General features: G+C 39.3%; 2 protein-coding genes across 3 annotated transcripts; both read right to left on the bottom strand.

Moving 5' to 3' along the window:
• Positions 1–80: 80 nt before the first annotated feature.
• LOC127617305 (polyribonucleotide 5'-hydroxyl-kinase Clp1-like) lies at positions 81–13,543 on the bottom strand. Of its 2 annotated transcripts, XM_052089271.1 has the most exons (7): positions 13,295–13,543; positions 11,375–11,495; positions 9,708–9,982; positions 9,521–9,628; positions 9,194–9,313; positions 5,157–5,294; positions 81–2,552 (listed from the first exon to the last, which is right to left on the bottom strand). In XM_052089271.1, exons 2-7 carry the CDS (start codon positions 11,409–11,411, stop codon positions 1,857–1,859), a joined length of 1,374 nt encoding a protein of 457 aa, XP_051945231.1. In that variant the 5' UTR covers positions 11,412–11,495; positions 13,295–13,543; the 3' UTR covers positions 81–1,856. The 2 variants fall into 2 exon arrangements, with proteins under 2 accessions (XP_051945231.1, XP_051945232.1); XM_052089272.1 differs by lacking the exons at positions 11,375–11,495; positions 13,295–13,543 and adding an exon at positions 10,112–10,316.
• Positions 13,544–15,461: 1,918 nt separating this feature from the next.
• mif (macrophage migration inhibitory factor) lies at positions 15,462–18,429 on the bottom strand. Its single transcript, XM_052089294.1, has 3 exons — positions 18,182–18,429; positions 17,453–17,625; positions 15,462–15,702 (listed from the first exon to the last, which is right to left on the bottom strand). Exons 1-3 carry the CDS (start codon positions 18,287–18,289, stop codon positions 15,636–15,638), a joined length of 348 nt encoding a protein of 115 aa, XP_051945254.1. The 5' UTR covers positions 18,290–18,429; the 3' UTR covers positions 15,462–15,635.
• Between the last annotated feature and the right edge of the window lie 1,197 nt (positions 18,430–19,626).

Below are 19,626 nucleotides of genomic sequence, written 5' to 3'. Positions count from 1 at the left end.
CAATTAACTTGCACAAAAGATGCAATATAATTTAAGTGATCCAATATGGCATGCAGAATTATATGTAGTCAAACTGGGTTTGGTTGGTTTTATTGTTTGTTCAGAAGGACAGATGAAAATGCAACTGATTATATATAATATATATTAAAAACACAACAGCTTTCACAAATGTAGAAAATGGTTAAAATGAGCCCTTTGAAAACTAAATATATCTTAAAATACAGTTGAAGAACTTTAGAGATATGGTTTTACAAATTCTGATTTCAGTAGAGATCTCCGAGACCTGTTAAGACAAACGTGTCTTTCAAATAATGTCCCTGTTTTATTACTATCACTTTTACTTATGGTTTATGACATTTTAATCACCTACAGGACATACATTGTTGATATATAAATGATTCCATTTTCACTAGTTAATAGGCTAATTCTTGATATCAGAAATGGAATTACTAGAAGTGAAAGTGCACATTTTTGATATCAGTGATTACATTTGAACTTCGTGAATTCTTAATGTAAGAAATGTCGTCATAGCTCACTTGTACATAATCACAGCATTAGTTAGGTAGCTCCTAGCAATCGTGCATCAGCCATCACTTTATAAGTCTGCTTACAATATATCACATTGACGTTTTAATGTGCCAACACGCAACCTCCACCACCCCACTGCCACCAGGTGAGTGCTAGTCTTCTCGTCACAGCCTCTTTTCTCTGGCAGGATCTGACAGTCCAGAGCACAACTTCTTCGGACCGCCAGATGGTGCAGTCGCCAAAGAAAGACATTACATTCATGTTTCATATTCATCAAATAAATGTAATCTTAAACGTTACTCAAGTCTGCGAGTCTTCCTGACAGAAATAAACATTCCTGATATCAAAAATCTAAATGAATTAAAACAGCAATTCTTGATATCTGTAACTACATTTTCACTTGTGGAATTTCACAATGATCTGTCATCCACTCCTATACAAAACACAATTAGGGATCTCTAAAATGTATTTCTGACAAGTTGAAATCACAATTTCATATATCAGCAATAAACTACTTACTAGCAAAATTATACTTTTTGATATCAATAATAACATTGTTACTAGTGCAAATGTCCATAACTGATATCACCAACTGAATTGCAACTATTAAACAAGCTAATCTTTAATATCAGTAAAATGGTTTTCACTAGTGCCAATGCTAATTTCTGATATCTGTGATTGTACTTAGTAAAAAGGCATTTACTTTTAATTACAATCAAACGTATTGATATATAAAATACATTTCTAGATATCTGAATAACCAAAACCTAACATGTTGAAAAACATTTACAGAGATAAAAAAAAAAGTCACTATTTGTAATATTTTTTTTTACACAAGGAAAAGATATTTTGTATTAGTAACAATGTAATTAATGATATCATAAATGTTCATTTTTACTAGTAAGAACTACTTCCAACAAGTACAAAATTAACTCTAGATATCTGTAATTGCATTTCAAATATGAGTGAATGACAGATCACTGTGAAATTCTACTAGTGAAAATGCAATTATAGATAAAAAAAAAATACATAAAAAAAACACTTGGTAGTTGAAATTCAATTTTTGATATCAAGTAGGTGTATTTCTGAGAGCTATGACATCGTTTTTTTTATTAAGAATTTACATTTTTACTAGTGCAAATGTAATAACTGATTTAAAAAAAATTTGCACTTTCACTAGTAGTAATTACATTCATAAAATTAAGAATTAGCATCTTAACTATTGAAAATGTAATACTTGATATCTATAATTCATATCCTGCATGTTTTTAAAAGTAAATTTGGCTTGCCATGTACAGTCCCTTAATCCCCATTCCATTGCAAGCCATCTACTTAAGGTCAATGAAACGAATGTCCATGATGAGCAGAGTGTGCCGTGGCAGTGGTCTGGGCGCTGGTGAGAGTACAGTCATCACCTGAGCTTGCGTGTCCACTGCGGTCACGACTATGAAGCCGCAGACAGGACTCTCCAAAATTCCTCTGCTCTGACCAGCATCTGACTCTCCCTCATCCTCCACAGAACTCACGCTCAGCACATGATGGGTCAAATCCCGCCCTGGGCTGACCGGGACAAGTTTCAGTTGGGTGTCGTCCTGGGACATGCCCAACGGCAGGCAAGAGTCTGGGATTGAGGGTGCTCCGATCTTGTATATGCGCACATCTGAAAAGCGTACATCGTAGGCGTGAGGGTAAAAAGAGGTTCCACGAAAGCCATAGAAGTATTCTCTGATCTTTTCGTCCCGTGTGTCTCGCCGGCAGTCCTTGGAGCGCTCCACCACACCACCAGACTTTGGCAAAAGGATTACGCGAACAAAGTGTGGCAGGTCACGTTTCAGCTCATTGTAGAGGCGCTCCTGGTCCAGGACTAGAACAACATCCACCTCGAAGGCTGAAGCACAGTTGACCAGAGCCTGGTAACCTGAACCTTTGACCCAGCCGCAGCTGTTGATAATACAGCCGCCAACACTAGCTTTACGGTTCACCTCACAGCGTTGAGAAAACACTTCTGCGAGGCATGAAGTAAGCTACATACCCACAAAGAGAAAGAAAGGGAAATGCATTATTATACATTCTATTAAAGTGTCTGGTGAAGCATACTACAATAGGAAGTCAACGTGAAATGTCATTCACTAATGTTTATCTGAGTGAAACAAAAAAATGCAGGTCAAAACTTGAATTTATAAATCAGAATTTGATTAAATGGAGCCATGTGATTGGAGCAGAGGGGTTGAACATGTAAGAGGGATTCATGACATAAACCAAAAAGGAAAGTCATTTCAAAAGGTGCAGCAAGTGAGAGGTGAATGGCATGACATGGGCTGAACTCGAACCTTGGACTCCCAAGAGCACATAGCTCAATATGTCAGAGCACTTGCGATGACCACAAGGTCACCGCTCTGAGGAATGTGCATTAAGAAAATAAATAGGTTTGGATTACATGTTAACTTTAACAGCACCACTTAAATTCAAAGGTTTGACATAAGTGTTGATTAAGAATGGAGGAGGGATGACAAACATACTGACTCATATGTAAAATACTGTATGTAAATATGTTAAAAAATAAGATAGAATAGCGTGGGCCTCCACACACGCTATGTCGCCACAGTAACGTGCTCAACAAGCCACGTGATAAGAAGTGCGGATTGATGGTCTCAGATGCGGAGGCAACTGAGATTTCTCCTCCGCCACCCGGATGTGAACCAGATTCACTATGCCACCACGAGGAGCATATTGGGAATTGGGAATTCTAAATTGAGGAGAAAAGGGGAGGAAAACAAAAAAAAAGGGTGCAATAACTAAATACTAAGATAACAGACTGGAAGAATTGACTTAATTATAATAGTCTCCCACATAATTTGTATGTGTTGAAACTTTGCATGCCAGTGACAGCGGGCAACAGACACCGGAAAGTTAAACGTTTAGATTAGTTTCATATTGAAGAGCCTGTAAGAAGCTTTAAAGCGTTATTTTTACATAATGCTTTTTCTCATAAATGTAAATATATGTCTGAAGGGTTTACCATGCCAAACATAAGCTCAATGATGTAATTTAATCAGTTTGCATTTTTATTCCAAACGTTACGGCTGGACAGAGGCTTCTGTAAATATTTAATTGACACGTAGGGTTTGATTCACAAGTTTAACGGTGCAATGCTCAAATATTTAGTAATGCTTAAATTGTAATTTATTCTAGCTTTATATATTGATGCACAGATATCTTCTCATTGTCATTATTGATTGTACCTGAATTGTTTGCTGCTCTCTATAAGTGGTTGGACAATATGTTTTTTTAATGGCCGATGCCGATATCCAGAGAGCATAGCGCAGTGCCGCTCCTCCCTACAGGCAAGTTGCTTAGGGCCCCCGATCCGCCAGGGGGCCCACACACATTGTCAAAATCTTTATAAGTGGAGCATACTGACGGGGGCCCCAGTATGCTCCATAGGATAGGACCAGCACTGGCAGGGTAGTCGATAGGCCGATATAATGCAGATATCACACACAATTGAATATAGTTAATAAATACATGACATAGCTAAAAATGAATAAACTCTTATTTAGCACTATATTTCCTCAATTTCACACAAAACTTGAACTTTGTAAAAAGAATCTTTAAAAAATATGATTATATTTTAGATTGGGTAGATAAGTTTCTTCTGATTCGGTTTAGGCATCCAATTTTAGTCATTCAGCACATAATTTTTATATATATATATATATATATATATATATATATATAAATATATATAAAACAAAAGAAGGAAATAATAACAGTGCACACAGAAGTCAAGAAACCACGAATGGCACGTAAAGCACTTTTAATTTTAAGTTGTTCTCACATGCTTGTGTGGATCCAGCAAGCAGCAATCTCCTGACAGTTTACACGTCCCGGATCGCCTGCTTGGATTGTTATGGACTGACTGTCATGAAACTCAGAAAACTGAGTTTTGATCCAGGCTGACAGAACACAAGCTACAGTTCAGGAGGAAGATATTATAGTGAAGTACGTATGTTTAAACGTGATATTCTCATATTTACAGATGTATATGATAGAAGTTTTATTGATATTTGCCTTTGTTAATGTTGAGCTCAAACGCATCTGCCATGGCTCTGATATGTGAACCATTAAAGGAGACTGTGTTGCAAACTGGTCTATTATTGTAGTAACACAATTGCGTTTCTGCACCCTTAAAAACAAAACAGCCAAACGGGAAAATGAGCTGATGCAGATAATGAAAAATTCAGAATATCGCCCAATTTATCGGCTTGTGTGATATATCGATCACCCACTACTCTATATAGGGGTGCTCCCTTTTGTGTTTCTAATTTACATTTATGCATTTGGCAGATGCTTTTATCCAAAGCGACTTACAGAGCCATTATTACAGGGACAATCCCCCTGGAGCAACCTGGAGTTAAGTACCTTGCTCAAGGACACAATGGTGGTGGCTGTGGTGCTGTGGGGCTCGAACCAGCATCCTTCTGATTACCAGATTACTAGTTATGGTGCTTAGACCACTACACCACCACCACTCCTAAATTTCTGAGCTAAAGCTCAGTCTACCAGCAGTCCTTGTTGTTTTAAATCTTTTAAGGAGCCCACTCTATTAAGTGCAAATTTGTCAGTACCTTGTTGTAAAGTTTGATGTTGGTTCCTGGTGTCGTGGAGCCAAAGTGAAAGACAAGTGGAGCCTGCACAGAGAAGCCTTCTTCTACATCAGCAGGACGCTCAATGCACAGAGCTGACATGGTGCCAGGCACAGACACCTACAGACAAGAACAATTAAAGGAATATTCCAGGTTCAATACAAGTTAAGCTATATTGACAGTATTTGTGGCATAATGTTGATAACCACAAATTATTTAATGACTCTGTTCTTTAAAAAAAAAAAAAAAGCAAAAATAGAGGTTATAGTGAGACACATACAATGGAAGTAAATGGGGAGGGTTTAAAGGCAGAAATATTAATCTTAATATATTATAAAAGCACTTATACACTTCTGTTAAAAAGTGGGTATTATTTATATACAGGTCCTTCTCAAAAAATTAGCATATTGTGATAAAGGTCATTATTTTCCATAATGTAATGATAAAAATTTAACTTTCATATATTTTAGATTCATTGCACACCAACTGAAATATTTCAGGTCTTTTATTGTTTTAATACTGATGGTTTTGGCATACAGCTCATGAAAACCCAAAATTCCTATCTCAAAAAATTAGCATATCATGAAAAGGGTCTCTAAACAAGCTATTAACCTAATCATCTGAATCAACTAATTAACTCTAAACACCTGCAAAAGATTCCTGAGGCTTTTAAAAACTCCCAGCCTGTTTCATTACTCAAAACCGCAATCATGGGTAAGACTGCCGACCTGACTGCTGTCCAGAAGGCCATCATTGACACCCTCAAGCAAGAGGGTAAGACACAGAAAGAAATTTCTGAATAAATAGGCTGTTCCCAGAGTGCTGTATCAAGGCACCTCAGTGGGAAGTCTGTGGGAAGGCAAAAGTGTGGCAAAAACGCTGCACAACGAGAAGAGGTGACCGGACCCTGAGGAAGATTGTGGAGAAGGACCGATTCCAGACCTTGGGGGACCTGCGGAAGCAGTGGACTGAGTCTGGAGTAGAAACATCCCGCATTCCCCAGGTCAAGCCACTTTTGAACCAGAAACAGCGGCAGAAGCGCCTGACCTGGGCTACAGAGAAGCAGCACTGGACTGTAGCTCAGTGGTCCAAAGTACTTTTTCGGATGAAAGCAAATTTTGCATGTCATTCGAAATCAAGGTGCCAGAGTCTGGAGGAAGACTGGGGAGAAGGAAATGCCAAAATGCCTGAAGTCCAGTGTCAAGTACCCACAGTCAGTGATGGTCTGGGGTGCCATGTCAGTTGCTGGTGTTGGTCCACTGTGTTTTATCAAGGGCAGGGTCAATGCAGCTAGCTATCAGGAGATTTTGGAGCACTTCATGCTTCCATCTGCTGAAAAGCTTTATGGACATGAAGATTTCATTTTTCAGCACGACCTGGCACCTGCTCACAGTGCCAAAACCACTGGTAAATGGTTTACTGACCATGGTATTACTGTGCTCAATTGGCCTGCCAACTCTCCTGACCTGAACCCCATAGAGAATCTGTGGGATATTGTGAAGAGAAAGTTGAGAGACGTAAGACCCAACACTCTGGATGAGCTTAAGGCCGCTATCGAAGCATCCTAGGCCTCCATAACACCTCAGCAGTGCCAGAGGCTGATTGCCTCCATGCCACGCCGCATTGAAGCAGTCATTTCTGCAAAAGGATTCCCGATCAAGTATTGAGTGCATAACTGAACATAATTATTTGAAGGTTGACTTTTTTTTGGTATTAAAAACACTTCTTTTATTGGTCGGATGAAATATGCTAATTTTTTGAGATAGGAATTTTGGGTTTTCATGAGCTGTATGCCAAAATCATCAGTATTAAAACAATAAAAGACCTGAAATATTTCAGTTGGTGTGCAATGAATCTAAAATATATGAAAGTTTAATTTTTATCATTACATTATGGAAAATAATGACCTTTATCACAATATGCTAATTTTTTGAGAAGGACCTGTATACACAGTATCTCACAAAAGTGAGTACACCCCTCACATTTTTGTAAATATTTGATTATATCTTTTCATGTGACAACACTGAAGAAATGACACTTTGCTACAATTAAAATAGTGAGTGTACAGCTTGTATAACAGTGTAAATTTGCTGTCCCCTCAAAATAACTCCACACACAGCCATTAATATCTAAACCGCTGGCAACAAAAGTGAGTACACCCCTAAGTGAAAATGTCCAAATTGGGCCCAATTAGCCATTTTCGCAACCTGGTGTAATGTGACTCGTTAGGGTTACAAAGTCTCGGGTGTGAATTGGGAGCAGGTGTGTTAAATTTGGTGTCATTGCTCTCACACTCCCTCATACTGGTCACTGGAAGTTCAACGTGGCACCTCATGGCAAAGAACTCTCTGAGGATCTGAAAAAAAGAATTGTTGCTCTACATAAAGATGGCGTAGGCTAGAAGAAGATTGCCAAGACCCTGACACTGAGCTGCAGCAAGGTGACCAAGACCGTACAGCGGTTAAACAGGGCAGGTTCCACTCAGAACAGGCCTCACCATGGTCGACCAAAGAAGTTGAGTGGACGTGCTCAGCTTCATATCCAGAGGCTGTCTTTGGGAAATAGACGTATGAGTGCTGCCAGCATTGCTGCAGAGGTTGAAGGGGTCAGCCTGTCAGTGCTCAGACCATATGCCGCACACTGCATCAAATTGGTCTACATGGCTGTCGTCCCAGAAGGAAGCCTCTTCTAAAGATGATGCACAAGAAAGCCTGCAAACAGTTTGCTGAAGACAAGGAGATTAAGGACATGGATTACTGGAACCATGGTGGTCTGATGAGACCAAGATAAACTTATTTGGTTCAGATGGTGTCAAGCGTGTGTGGCGGAAACCAGGTAAGGAGTACAAAGACAAGTGTCTTGCCTACAGTGAAGCATGGTGGTGGGAGTGTCATGGTCTGGGGCTGCATGAGTGCTGCCAGCACTGGGGAGCTACATTTCATTGAGGGAACCATGAATGCCAACATGCACTGTGACATACTGAAGCTGAGCATGATCCCCTCCCTTCGGAGACTGGGCCGCAGGACAGTATTCCAGCATGATAACGACCCCAAACACACCTCCAAGATGACCACTGCCTTGCTAAAGAAGCTGAGGGTGAAGGTGATGGACTGGCCAAGCATGTCTCCAGACCTAAACCCTATTGAGCATCTGTGGGGCATCCTCAAACGGAAGGTGGAGGACCACAAGGTCTCTAACATCCACCAGCTCTGTGATGTCGTCATGGAGGAGTGGAAGAGGACTCCAGTGGCAACCTGTGAAGCTCTGGTAAACTCCATGCCCAAGAGGGTTAAAGCTGGAGGTGGCCACACAAAAGAGGTGCTGGAAAATAATGGTGGCCACACAAAATATTGACACTTTGGGCCCAATTTGAACATTTTCACTTAGGGGTGTACTCACTTTTGTTGCCAGCGGTTTAGACATTAATGGCTGTGTGTTGAGTTATTTTGAAATTGACACTGTTATACAAGCTGTACACTCACTACTTTTCATTGTAGCAAAGTGTTATTTCTTTAGGTGTGTCACATGAAAAAATATAATCAAATATTTACAAAAATCTGAGGGGTGTACTCACTTTTGTGAGATATGGTATATACACATACACACACACAATAATTCATATTTTATTTTAAAATGTATATATTTTTGAGACAATAAACAGAAAATACGATGTAAAATTTGCACACACAGCACATGCAACATTTTACCAGATTCCAAAATTTAGAGCAGGCTATGCAGGTCGTCAACGGGGCTTTACAATAATGGCAGAGCAAAGTGTGGACATACTGTGTAATCGAAGGATGTGAAACTTGGACTAGAAAATTATCAATTTAGTGTTAGGAAAAGGAGGAACAAGTCGAAAATCATTTTTGTGGTGACAATTTGGCCACAAACGCTGTCGATTGAGGTCTAAAACCTGAAACTGTCCTTTACATATACAGACAGCACATAATTTGTTGCAAGAGTGTAATGTTTAGAAGATTCTGCATTGTTCTGTATTTCAGGCATCGTTTACTTACACTGCTTTGGCCAACATCCAGTTCTACCAGTGTAGGCCTTCGTCCCAGCCGCACAGCATAGTTCAGTAACAGTCGACACACTGTTGACTTTCCCACATCAGTTGGTCCAACAACCATTACCTGTAAACACACATGACATTTAAAGGGATATTTCACACATAAATTACAATTCTGACATCATGAATGATCATGAAAGTGAATGATGACCAAGGCTGTCAGTCCCAAACATCTCCTCCTGTGCCCCACTAAAGTCATACTTGTTTGGAACAAGGTGAGGGCTTTAAATCTATACATTAATTGTTTGAGATACATGTCTGGAAAACATACCCGAGGACCTCTCTCGTTCTCTTTCTCTGCTTGCCGTCTCATCTGCTCTAGAGCTGCATGAGTGTTCAGATACAGTAGCATAGGCGTATCTTTGGAGACATAAGCCACCTATATTCATGGGGAAAGACATGTTTAAATTAATTATCCATCCCCCTGCCATCATGAGCAGTGCTATGAAATGTCTCACCTCTGTCTTGCCTGAGAGTGACACACTGCAGCCATGCCAAGTGAACACAGCGACCTTAGAGCCTGCCGCAAAGGTGTACTTCTTGTTCTTGTTGAGTTCGGACCCGAACACCTCTGCCATACCGGACAGAAGCTCGAGCTGCACTCGTTCTCCTGCTTCGACTTCGAAGCGCAGTTCAGTCTCTTTCTCCAGATCGAAACGTGTCCCTGTTCCAGCACTGCCCGACGAGCTTAAGCCGTCCTCGGCTGACTTCTCTGGGGCTTCTGCAGTCATGACTGTGATAGAGAAATAACTGAATGTTTAGAGAGTTTGTTCGTTCGCGTACCACTTTTTAGAAAACTAGATAAGCTTACATTATTAAAGACGGGCAATTAGTTAATGTGTATCTAATGAGTGTGATATACCTGTTGAAACTCGTTTAATAAGAATTTACACAGATGAGGTACACTGTTAGCGTGTTATATAATTAAATAGATGGCGGTCTGGCTTTTGTAAATTACGTTTTTAAGTTTATCATAACATATACTGAGCAATCAAACATCCACAGTTTGCGATGTGACTTATTTAAAAAAAAAAAAAAAAACTTTCCTTTTATCAAAGTATCGTGGTGTCTTTTCAAACCTCAGTGATGTTTACGTGTCGCGTGTAGATGACATCACGTTAATGGTTTCTTCTTCTTCTGGTGTTTTAAGGCAGTTGGTATTAGAATTGAAATTCCCGCCACCTATTGGATTGGAGTGTGGAGCGCTAAATTGTTGGGAAGTCGGGAAAACAAACGTATCTCATTTTCTATTGATCAGTCATGTATCTTTTAAGTAATTAAATAATTATTGATAAATTATTGATTGATTGGGGAAATTTCCCAACAAAACCTGAAGTGACACATTATTTACTCCCAGAGATCTTAAAGCATGAGTTAGATGAAATCTTGATCTCTCACAACATGTTAAAATTACATGTTCTACTGATTCTTCTTGACCACATTTGTCACATTTACCATTCTCATGTTTGCCTATTCTGTACAAACTTAATGTACAATGTCCAATACACATTTTAGAAATTAAAACATCCTCTTCCCTGTGTCCAAATGTTATTCTTTCTAGATCAACATGTATGGGGGCAGTGGTGGCTCAGTGGTTGAGGCTCAGGGTTACTGACCAGAAGGTCGGGGGTTCAAGCCCCAGCACCACCAAGATGCCACTGTTGGGCCCTTGAGCAAGGCACTTAACTCCAGGTTGCTCCGGGGGGATTGTCCCTGTAATAAGTGCACTGTAAGTCGCTTTGGATAAAAGCGTCTGCCAAATGCATAAATGTAAATGTTCTTGAATGTGATGCAAGTGTCAACCTTTAGTTCCACTATCCCACTCTTTCTGATAGTGGAGCACACATGGATGCTTCACGCTATTCTCCGCGGCACCCACTGAGAGCGAGACCACATTATAGCAACCACATGCTCCATGTGACTCCCTCCCTAGCAACCAGGCCAATTTTGTTGCTTAGGTGGGAGTCACGATTTGAACTCGCGACTCCAGGAGTGGTAGTCAGAGTCTTTACTCACTGAGCAACCCAGGACCCAATAACATATTGTTAATTATGGTTGAAATTAATCTGCTTACTCATGTAATATCTGTTTTATAATGAAATAATTTCAAATGACATCTACTCACTTGTCCTGCAGATGAGGTAATGTCTATGAACCAGCATCTCTTGAAGACTTTTCTGGAAAACCACATCTTAAAACTCAAGGTTTCTCTAAGTGAACTCTACAATGGCCAACTGCTTGAAACCCTGGGAGGAAAGTCATTTATTGCATGGTTAGAAAGAGAGTCTTACTTATACATATATATATATATATACATACAGGTCCTTCTAAAAAAATTAGCATATTGTGATAAAGGTCATTATTTTCCATAATGTAATGATAAAAATTAAACTTTCATATATTTTAGATTCATTGCACACCAACAGAAATATTTCAGGTCTTTTATTGTTTTAATACTGATGATTTTGGCATACAGCTCATGAAAACCCAAAATTCCTATCTCAAAAAATTAGCATATTTCATCCGACCAATAAAAGAAGTGTTTTTAATATTAAAAAAAAGTCAACCTTCAAATAATTATGTTCAGTTATACACTCAATACTTGGTCGGGAATCCTTTTGCAGAAATGACTGCTTCAATGCGGCGTGGCATGGAGGCAATCAGCCTGTGGCACTGCTGAGGTGTTATGGAGGCCCAGGATGCTTCGATAGCGGCCTTAAGCTCATCCAGAGTGTTGGGTCTTGCTTCTCTCAACTTTCTTTTCACAATATCCCACAGATTCTCTATGGGGTTCAGGTCAGGAGAGTTGGCAGGCCAATTGAGCACAGTAATACCATGGTCAGTAAACCATTTACCAGTGGTTTTGGCACTGTGAGCAGGTGCCAGGTCGTGCTGAAAAAGAAATCTTCATCTCCATAAAGCTTTTCAGCAGATGGAAGCATGAAGTGCTCCAAAATCTCCTGATAGCTAGCTGCATTGACCCTGCCCTTGATAAAACACAATGGACCAACACCAGCAGCTGACATGGCACCCCAGACCATCACTGACTGTGGGTACTTGACACTGGACTTCAGGCATTTTGGCATTTCCTTCTCCCCAGTCTTCCTCCAGACTCTGGCACCTTGATTTCGAATGACATGCAAAATTTGCTTTCATCCGAAAAAAGTACTTTGGACCACTGAGCAACAGTCCAGTGCTGCTTCTCTGTAGCCCAGGTCAGGCGCTTCTGCCGCTGTTTCTGGTTCAAAAGTGGCTTGACCTGGGGAATGCGGGGATGTTTCTACTCCAGACTCAGTCCACTGCTTCCGCGAGGTCCCCCAAGGTCTGGAATCGGTCCTTCTCCACAATCTTCCTCAGGGTCCGGTCACCTCTTCTCGTTGTGCAGCGTTTTTTGCCACACTTTTTCCTTCCCACAGACTTCCCACTGAGGTGCCTTGATACAGCACTCTGGGAACAGCCTATTTATTCAGAAATTTCTTTCTGTGTCTTACCCTCTTGCTTGAGGGTGTCAATGATGGCCTTCTGGACAGCAGTCAGGTCGGCAGTCTTACCCATGATTGCGGTTTTGAGTAATGAAACAGACTGGGAGTTTTTAAAAGCCTCAGGAATCTTTTGCAGGTGTTTAGAGTTAATTAGTTGATTCAGATGATTAGGTTAATAGCTTGTTTAAAGACCCTTTTCATGATATGCTAATTTTTTGAGATAGGAATTTTGGGTTTTCATGAGCTGTATGCCAAAACCATCAGTATTAAAACAATAAATGACCTGAAATATTTCAGTTGGTGTGCAATGAATCTAAAATATATGAAAGTTAAATTTTTATCATTACATTATGGAAAATAATGACCTTTATCACAATATGCTAATTTTTTGAGAAGGACCTGTATATATATATATATATATATATATATATATATATCATGCATTGTTTGGTCAAATATCTCTCTCTACCAAGGAACACACATTTTTCTAAGGATTTGTTTCCTCAGTCTGCTTCTTACATGTGCTATTTCTTCTTCCATCTTTGTTTGCATCTCTGTCTAACCTGCTCTCTCCTGAGTTGAGGTTGATTTGTGGTCTGGCATTAAGAAGGGTCCTCCTCGCAAACTGAATTTTCCTGATCCAGCTGAGGTGGTGACAGCCCTGGAGGAAGCTCTGGAGAGCAAGTAGAGGTTAAGATGAGACAGGTGAGAGATGCATCTGTGGCTGTTAACTTGTTATCCCTATGATCCCTATTAACATTGCTCTCTAAACATCTTTCTCTGTACCTAATTTTCTCCATTTAGTCAATCATCTTCCTGGACATTGGATGCATGGATAATGATGTAAATGGACTAATGGGAATACCTTCCTTTCTGTTTACTCATGATCAGCTCTGTTGTTCTGGATTGGATGTTATACATAAATGTCCAGCACTCCAAGAGTAAATGAATGCAATTTGCTTTGGAGTAAATTATGGATGTGTGCCAATCATAATTGCCTTTGACCAAGTTTTAAAGATATAATTCACCCAAAAATGAACATTCTCTCATCATTTACGAACCCTCATGCCATCCCAGATGTGAATGACATTCTTTCTTCTGCAGAACACAAATTAAGATTTTAGAAGTATATTTCGGCTCTGTAGGTCCATACAATGCAAGTGAAGGGTGAACAAAACCTTGAAGCTCCAAAAGCACATAAATGCAGCATAAAAGTAATTCATACAACTCCAGTGGATATATATATACATGTCTTCAGAAGTGATATGACAGGTATGGGTCAATATTTAATCCCTCTTTTTACATGTTCACTTTAACATTCTGGTCTAGAAGTGACTTTCACATTCAGCCACCCACCTACTGGTTGGGGTTGGTCAAAGGTGGAGATTGGTTGTAAAAAGGACTTAAATATTGAACTGTTTCTCAAAAGGATATACATATATATATATATATATTATACTGTTCCTGATGCGAATCAGCTGTTTTGTCTTCAGGACAGATTTCCCAATAAATGTTTTGTCACCATGTACACCTTGCAATGGTAAGGTCTTGTTTCCAAATGTATTGTCAGTCACTTGTGCTAGTTGTGTCGATCACACTCATTCCAGCGGCTCAGAATCACTGTATTACTAATATTGTAGTAACCATGTTTTTGGCAGAAACCATACTTTTAATTCAATTGCCCAAGGTGTTGTTAGTACAGTAATATGGTGCTGATATAGACACCATGGTAAAATTTTGTGGTTAATGTAAATGTAAAAAAATATACCACGGTGAAACTGGTAACTGCAGTAAAACCAAGGCTATTTTTTTATAAGGTAAGGTTGGGGTTAATGTAGTGTGTCTGTGGGACTCTAAATAAACACACTGCAGTGATGCCCATATACTGAATGTTAGTATTTAAAAATGGGTACAAATAGTATCTGACACTATTTGCACAGGGGTGTAAATAGAATATCCCATTATTTGCACCATCTACCTTAAAATAAAGTAGTGCACGCAAAAATTTATTTAAAAATAGTAAAAAAAAAAAAAAAAACATTCACTTTCTCTTTTACAAAATATATAGATTTTAACCTAAAATCTAGTGTCCTCGGACCCTTTGTGTATCAGAAACTACTCATATACTCTGTTTCCTTATGTAATCTTTCGGAGCATGCGTTTCCTCACTGTGCCAGTTTCCAGTAAAAGGTCTAAAGCTATTTGTGAAATCAAAGCTATATAAAGCAACAGTCTAGATTGTGCTCTTGCAATAGAGAGGGTTCATTAGCAAATACTTTAAATCAGTCAAATTTGTCATTGTATTTTTTTTATTTTATTTAAATTAATCTGTGGGGGCGTGGCTTGGGAAAATGCTGTGAACTCACTCATGATGAGACTACATTTTTAGTATTAATGATTAATATGTTACAAGGCCAATCTCTTTTCCAAAGTTACTTTTCGGGGACTGTTTTGTGAGCTATATTATAATACTTAATGGACCATACTTTTTTTTTGGATAGATATCTTTAATTCTAGATGCTCTCAGAATCAAATATTTAGATATCATTATATTTAGGCTGGTGTCATGATTGGTAGATCATAATATTTCCAAACGAACACATGTGCATCATAACACATAACCCCTTTATCAGCATCACAATTTGACCACGGGTACAGAGCACAGGATGGCATGGGAGGGATGCAATGTTTTGTACTTTTAAAGAGCCCTAAATAAAAACAACTAAATCATTACAGTTCAAATAATTTTTTATAGTCATAGCAAGTTGGTACATGCTGTAAGCAGTAAGTGCTGTGTTAATACTCGATCAACTAGTAATATTACACTCCTAACTGCTCTTCTGTTTGTGAGCAGTGATGAGATGGAAACCACAGCCTTATAATAGGCCATAAATCTGACTTTCTTTATCCAAATGTGGTGCTGTTCCAGGCCACATTAGCCGCATCCATATCAATGAAGTTTATATAGATCCTGAAAAAAAAAAACTATGTAAGAAGGATACCAAACCAACAAATCATTATGGCATTTGCAATGTTCACCAAAACAACTCCTACAGTAATTATATATATATATATATATATATATATATATATATATATATATACACACACTCACCTAAAGGATTATTAGGAACACCTGTTCAATTTCTCATTAATGCAATTATCTAATCAACCAATCACATGGCAGTTGCTTCAATGCATTTAGGGGTGTGGTCCTGGTCAAGACATTCTCCTGAACTCCAAACTGAATGTCAGAATGGGAAAGAAAGGTGATTTAAGCAATTTTGAGCGTGGCATGGTTGTTGGTGCCAGATGGGCCGGTCTGAGTATTTCACAATCTGCTCAGTTACTGGGATTTTCATGCACAACCATTTCTAGGGTTTACAAAGAATGGTGTGAAAAGGGAAAAACATCCATTATGCGGCAGTCCTGTGGGCGAAAAAGCCTTGTTGATGCTAGAGGTCAGAGGAGAATGGGCCGACTGATTCAAGCTGATAGAAGAGCAACTTTGCCTGAAATAACCACTCGTTACAACCGAGGTATGCAGCAAAGCATTTGTGAAGCCACAACACGCACAACCTTGAGGCGGATGGGCTACAACAGCAGGAGACCCCACCGGGTACCACTCATCTCCACTACAAATAGGAAAAAGAGGCTACAATTTGCAAGAGCTCACCAAAGTTGGACAGTTGAAGACTGGAAAAATGTTGCCTGGTCTGATGAGTCTCGATTTCTGTTGAGACATTCAGATGGTAGAGTCAGAATTTGGCGTAAACAGAATGAGAACATGGACCCATCATGCCTTGTTACCACTGTGCAGGCTGGTGGTGGTGGTGTAATGGTGTGGGGATGTTTTCTTGGCACACTTTAGGCCCCTTAGTGCCAATTGGGCATCGTTTAAATGCCACGGCCTACCTGAGCATTGTTTCTGACCATGTCCATCCCTTTATGGCCACCATGTACCCATCCTCTGATGGCTACTTCCAGCAGGATAATGCACCATGTCACAAAGCTCGAATCATTTCAAATTGGTTTCTTGAACATGACAATGAGTTCACTGTACTAAAATGGCCCCCACAGTCACCAGATCTCAACCCAATAGAGCATCTTTGGGATGTGGTGGAACGGGAGCTTCGTGCCCTGGATGTGCATCCCACAAATCTCCATCAACTGCAAGATGCTATCCTATCAATATGGGCCAACATTTCTAAAGAATGCTTTCAGCACCTTGTTGAATCAATGCCACGTAGAATTAAGGCAGTTCTGAAGGCGAAAGGGGGTCAAACACAGTATTAGTATGGTGTTCCTAATAATCCTTTAGGTGAGTGTGTGTATATATATATATATATATATATATATATATATATATATATATATATATATATATATATATAGCCCTATAGAACTGAAATATTCATCTAAAAATCTCTGTGCTCAGCAGAAGAAAGTCATACACATTTGGCATGGCATGAGGGTAAATTATGAGAGACTTTTATTTTTTGGGTGAACTATCCCTTTAATTTATATATAATTAAAAAACATTTAGGGACTCGTCTATTTGTATGCAGTAACATAATGGATTCGAATTAATTTATTTTGAGGCCTCAATTGTATGTGCAGCTGTAAGGAGCTTTTTGTCTTAGTGCATTCTTAGGTGCCTTGGTATTTGCCAGTAACCAGATGTGTATGTATTGTGTTGTAGCTGCAATATGTCTTCATACCTGTCAGGTGATATGCCAAGGTGTTTGTTGAGCAGGTCCATGAGAAGTTTGGAGTATTTCTTATTTTGTGCACCCCCGATCTTTCCAATACTGGTGAGAGAGCAGAGCGCGCACGGGTCTCCTTTGCCACCGAACATCATCATCTGATCTGGGACAATTTGCACGGCTATGTACTGACACAAGCACGGAGAGAAAGACAGGAAGGGTTGCACCATTATGCTTCCATCGTTGCAAATAATGATACATATGTTGGCTGGATACACATATTATATACAGGCAGAATTACGTTTAAAGTGGGTAGTAAAGAATAAAACGTGACTTGGCAGTAGAAATTGTTTATTTTAAGGTAGATGGTGCAAATAATGGGATATGCTATTTACACCCCAGTGCAAATAGTGTCAGATACTATTTGTACCCTGTAACGTCACCGCGGTAAAGATAGTTTGGGGTTTGAAATTCAGAATTTGATTGGCTATAAAACCGCTATGTGCTGTCGTAGACAAGTAAATAATGTTGCATGTTATTCTTCCGCATAGCGGGTTTATAGTCAATCAAATCAAACCGCAAACTCTTTACCGCGGTTGTAAACGTGACTGACCATAGAAGGAAGAGATCAACTTTATGGTGGGCGTGCTGGGCTGGATGAACAACTAACATTCAAATCCAACCTACATTATGCAAACTAATCTAGAAATGATACCACTTTTATAAGACGTTACAATTGCTCACCTGCGAGGGTTTGCTCATCGCTTTGGCGAGCTCATGCGTGGCCTCCGACAGCAGCTCTGCAGGAACAGCGTCCTTTGCGACATTTGTGTTCACCACGAACATCGGCATAACTGCAACGAGAGACAAAACGTACAACAAAAAAGTGCAATAAGAAGTACTGGAAGGGTCAGCCACCTTCGGGAATGTGTACAGATGTGAGCCTAAGCAGCACGGGGTAGAAGAAGGGAAATGACCGCCGTGCCAGTACTTTTTCTAATCTACCGTAAACCTGCGTAAACACGGCTCGTTTGACTCAAATGGTGATTTGTCGGTGCAACTAAAAGCCACATATTTCTGTAAAACCTTCAACTACACAATATGAACATATATATTTCTAGATAAGTGGGATTGTTCACTTTTAAACGAGCAACAGTAAAGTAAAAACCTGATTAAAATATTATCCGATTTCAAATGACCACATGGACGTATTGATTTGGGTGATTACGGTAGCCTCCCGCACACGCAGAGCGAGACATCCGGAAATAATATTGTAGAACAGAGAAGTCCGATTTGTTTTAGTGAATCGGTTTGTTCGGACAGTTCGTTTCATGAAACAGATTCAAAAACGATTCACATCCATGTCATCTCTGAAAGGTGTTCGTAGACGGTCCCGCGCGGCATTTTACGTTTCATTTTATAGTAAAAATGTTGTTTGTCACGGTATTATCGTTCCAATATTTTGCTTAAATACTAGTTAAGCTCAATCGGCAGCATTTGATGAGTAATGATTACAGCAAGGCTCTTACAGTGAAAATGGGTTACATTTTTGGAGGGTTTAAAGGCAGAAATGTAAAGCTTAATTTATAAAAGCACTTTCAGTTATTCTTCTGTTAAATGAGTAGTAATTGAGCTATATGTTTAATATGTTTAAATGGTCATTTGTATGGTCGTTTTAAGGGGTCAACGGTGTTATGCTGTAATGGCAAAACTTTACACAGAAAAGTTAATAATGCTTAAAACATGTTAACACCACTGATATATACAGCCTATAGCATTATTAACTTTTCTGTGTAAAGTTTTGCCATTACAGCATAACACCGTTGACCCCTTAAAACGGTGTTATGCTATAACACCCCCCGCGACCCTGTACACAGGATAAGCGGTTGACGATGGATGGATGGATGGATGGATGGATGGATGGCTATAACACCGTTTAGATATATATAGATCAGTGGTTAACGCACATATTGTTTACGACTTCTGGCTATAGTTTTGAAAAAGCAATATTATATAATATATACATTTACGGATTGGCCCCATTCACGTCCATTTAAAGTGCCACTGTATTGCAGATTTATTTTATTTTTGTTAAGAAAGGAATTTTTGTGGTAATCAGCATCATGCCATACATGCTGTCGATTGAACTTTACTGTATTGAACTTGGATTTTAGGCATGCCTTTAATAA

Source organism: Xyrauchen texanus, chromosome 23 (genome assembly GCF_025860055.1).
Source record: "Xyrauchen texanus isolate HMW12.3.18 chromosome 23, RBS_HiC_50CHRs, whole genome shotgun sequence".
Taxonomy (NCBI): domain Eukaryota; kingdom Metazoa; phylum Chordata; class Actinopteri; order Cypriniformes; family Catostomidae; genus Xyrauchen; species Xyrauchen texanus.
Note: the sequence above shows the minus strand (reverse complement) of the source record. Positions and strands in the feature narration are given on the sequence as shown.

Bases quoted from the DNA above. Each gene is read 5' to 3' on its own strand.
- LOC127617305 (XM_052089271.1), bottom strand. From the start codon at position 11,411: ATGCTGGTTCATAGACATTACCTCATCTGCAGGACAA. The intron at 9,629-9,707 runs GTGAGACATTTC...CCATGAATATAG, and splicing joins CACTCTCAGGCAAGACAGAG to GTGGCTTATGTCTCCAAAGA. The intron at 9,314-9,520 runs GTATGTTTTCCA...GTGTGTTTACAG, and splicing joins AGAACGAGAGAGGTCCTCGG to GTAATGGTTGTTGGACCAAC.
- mif (XM_052089294.1), bottom strand. From the start codon at position 18,289: ATGCCGATGTTCGTGGTGAACACAAATGTCGCAAAGGACGCTGTTCCT. The intron at 17,626-18,181 runs GTGAGCAATTGT...TGCTTGTGTCAG, and splicing joins CGATGAGCAAACCCTCGCAG to TACATAGCCGTGCAAATTGT. The intron at 15,703-17,452 runs GTATGAAGACAT...TTTTTTTTTCAG, and splicing joins CTTGGCATATCACCTGACAG to GATCTATATAAACTTCATTG.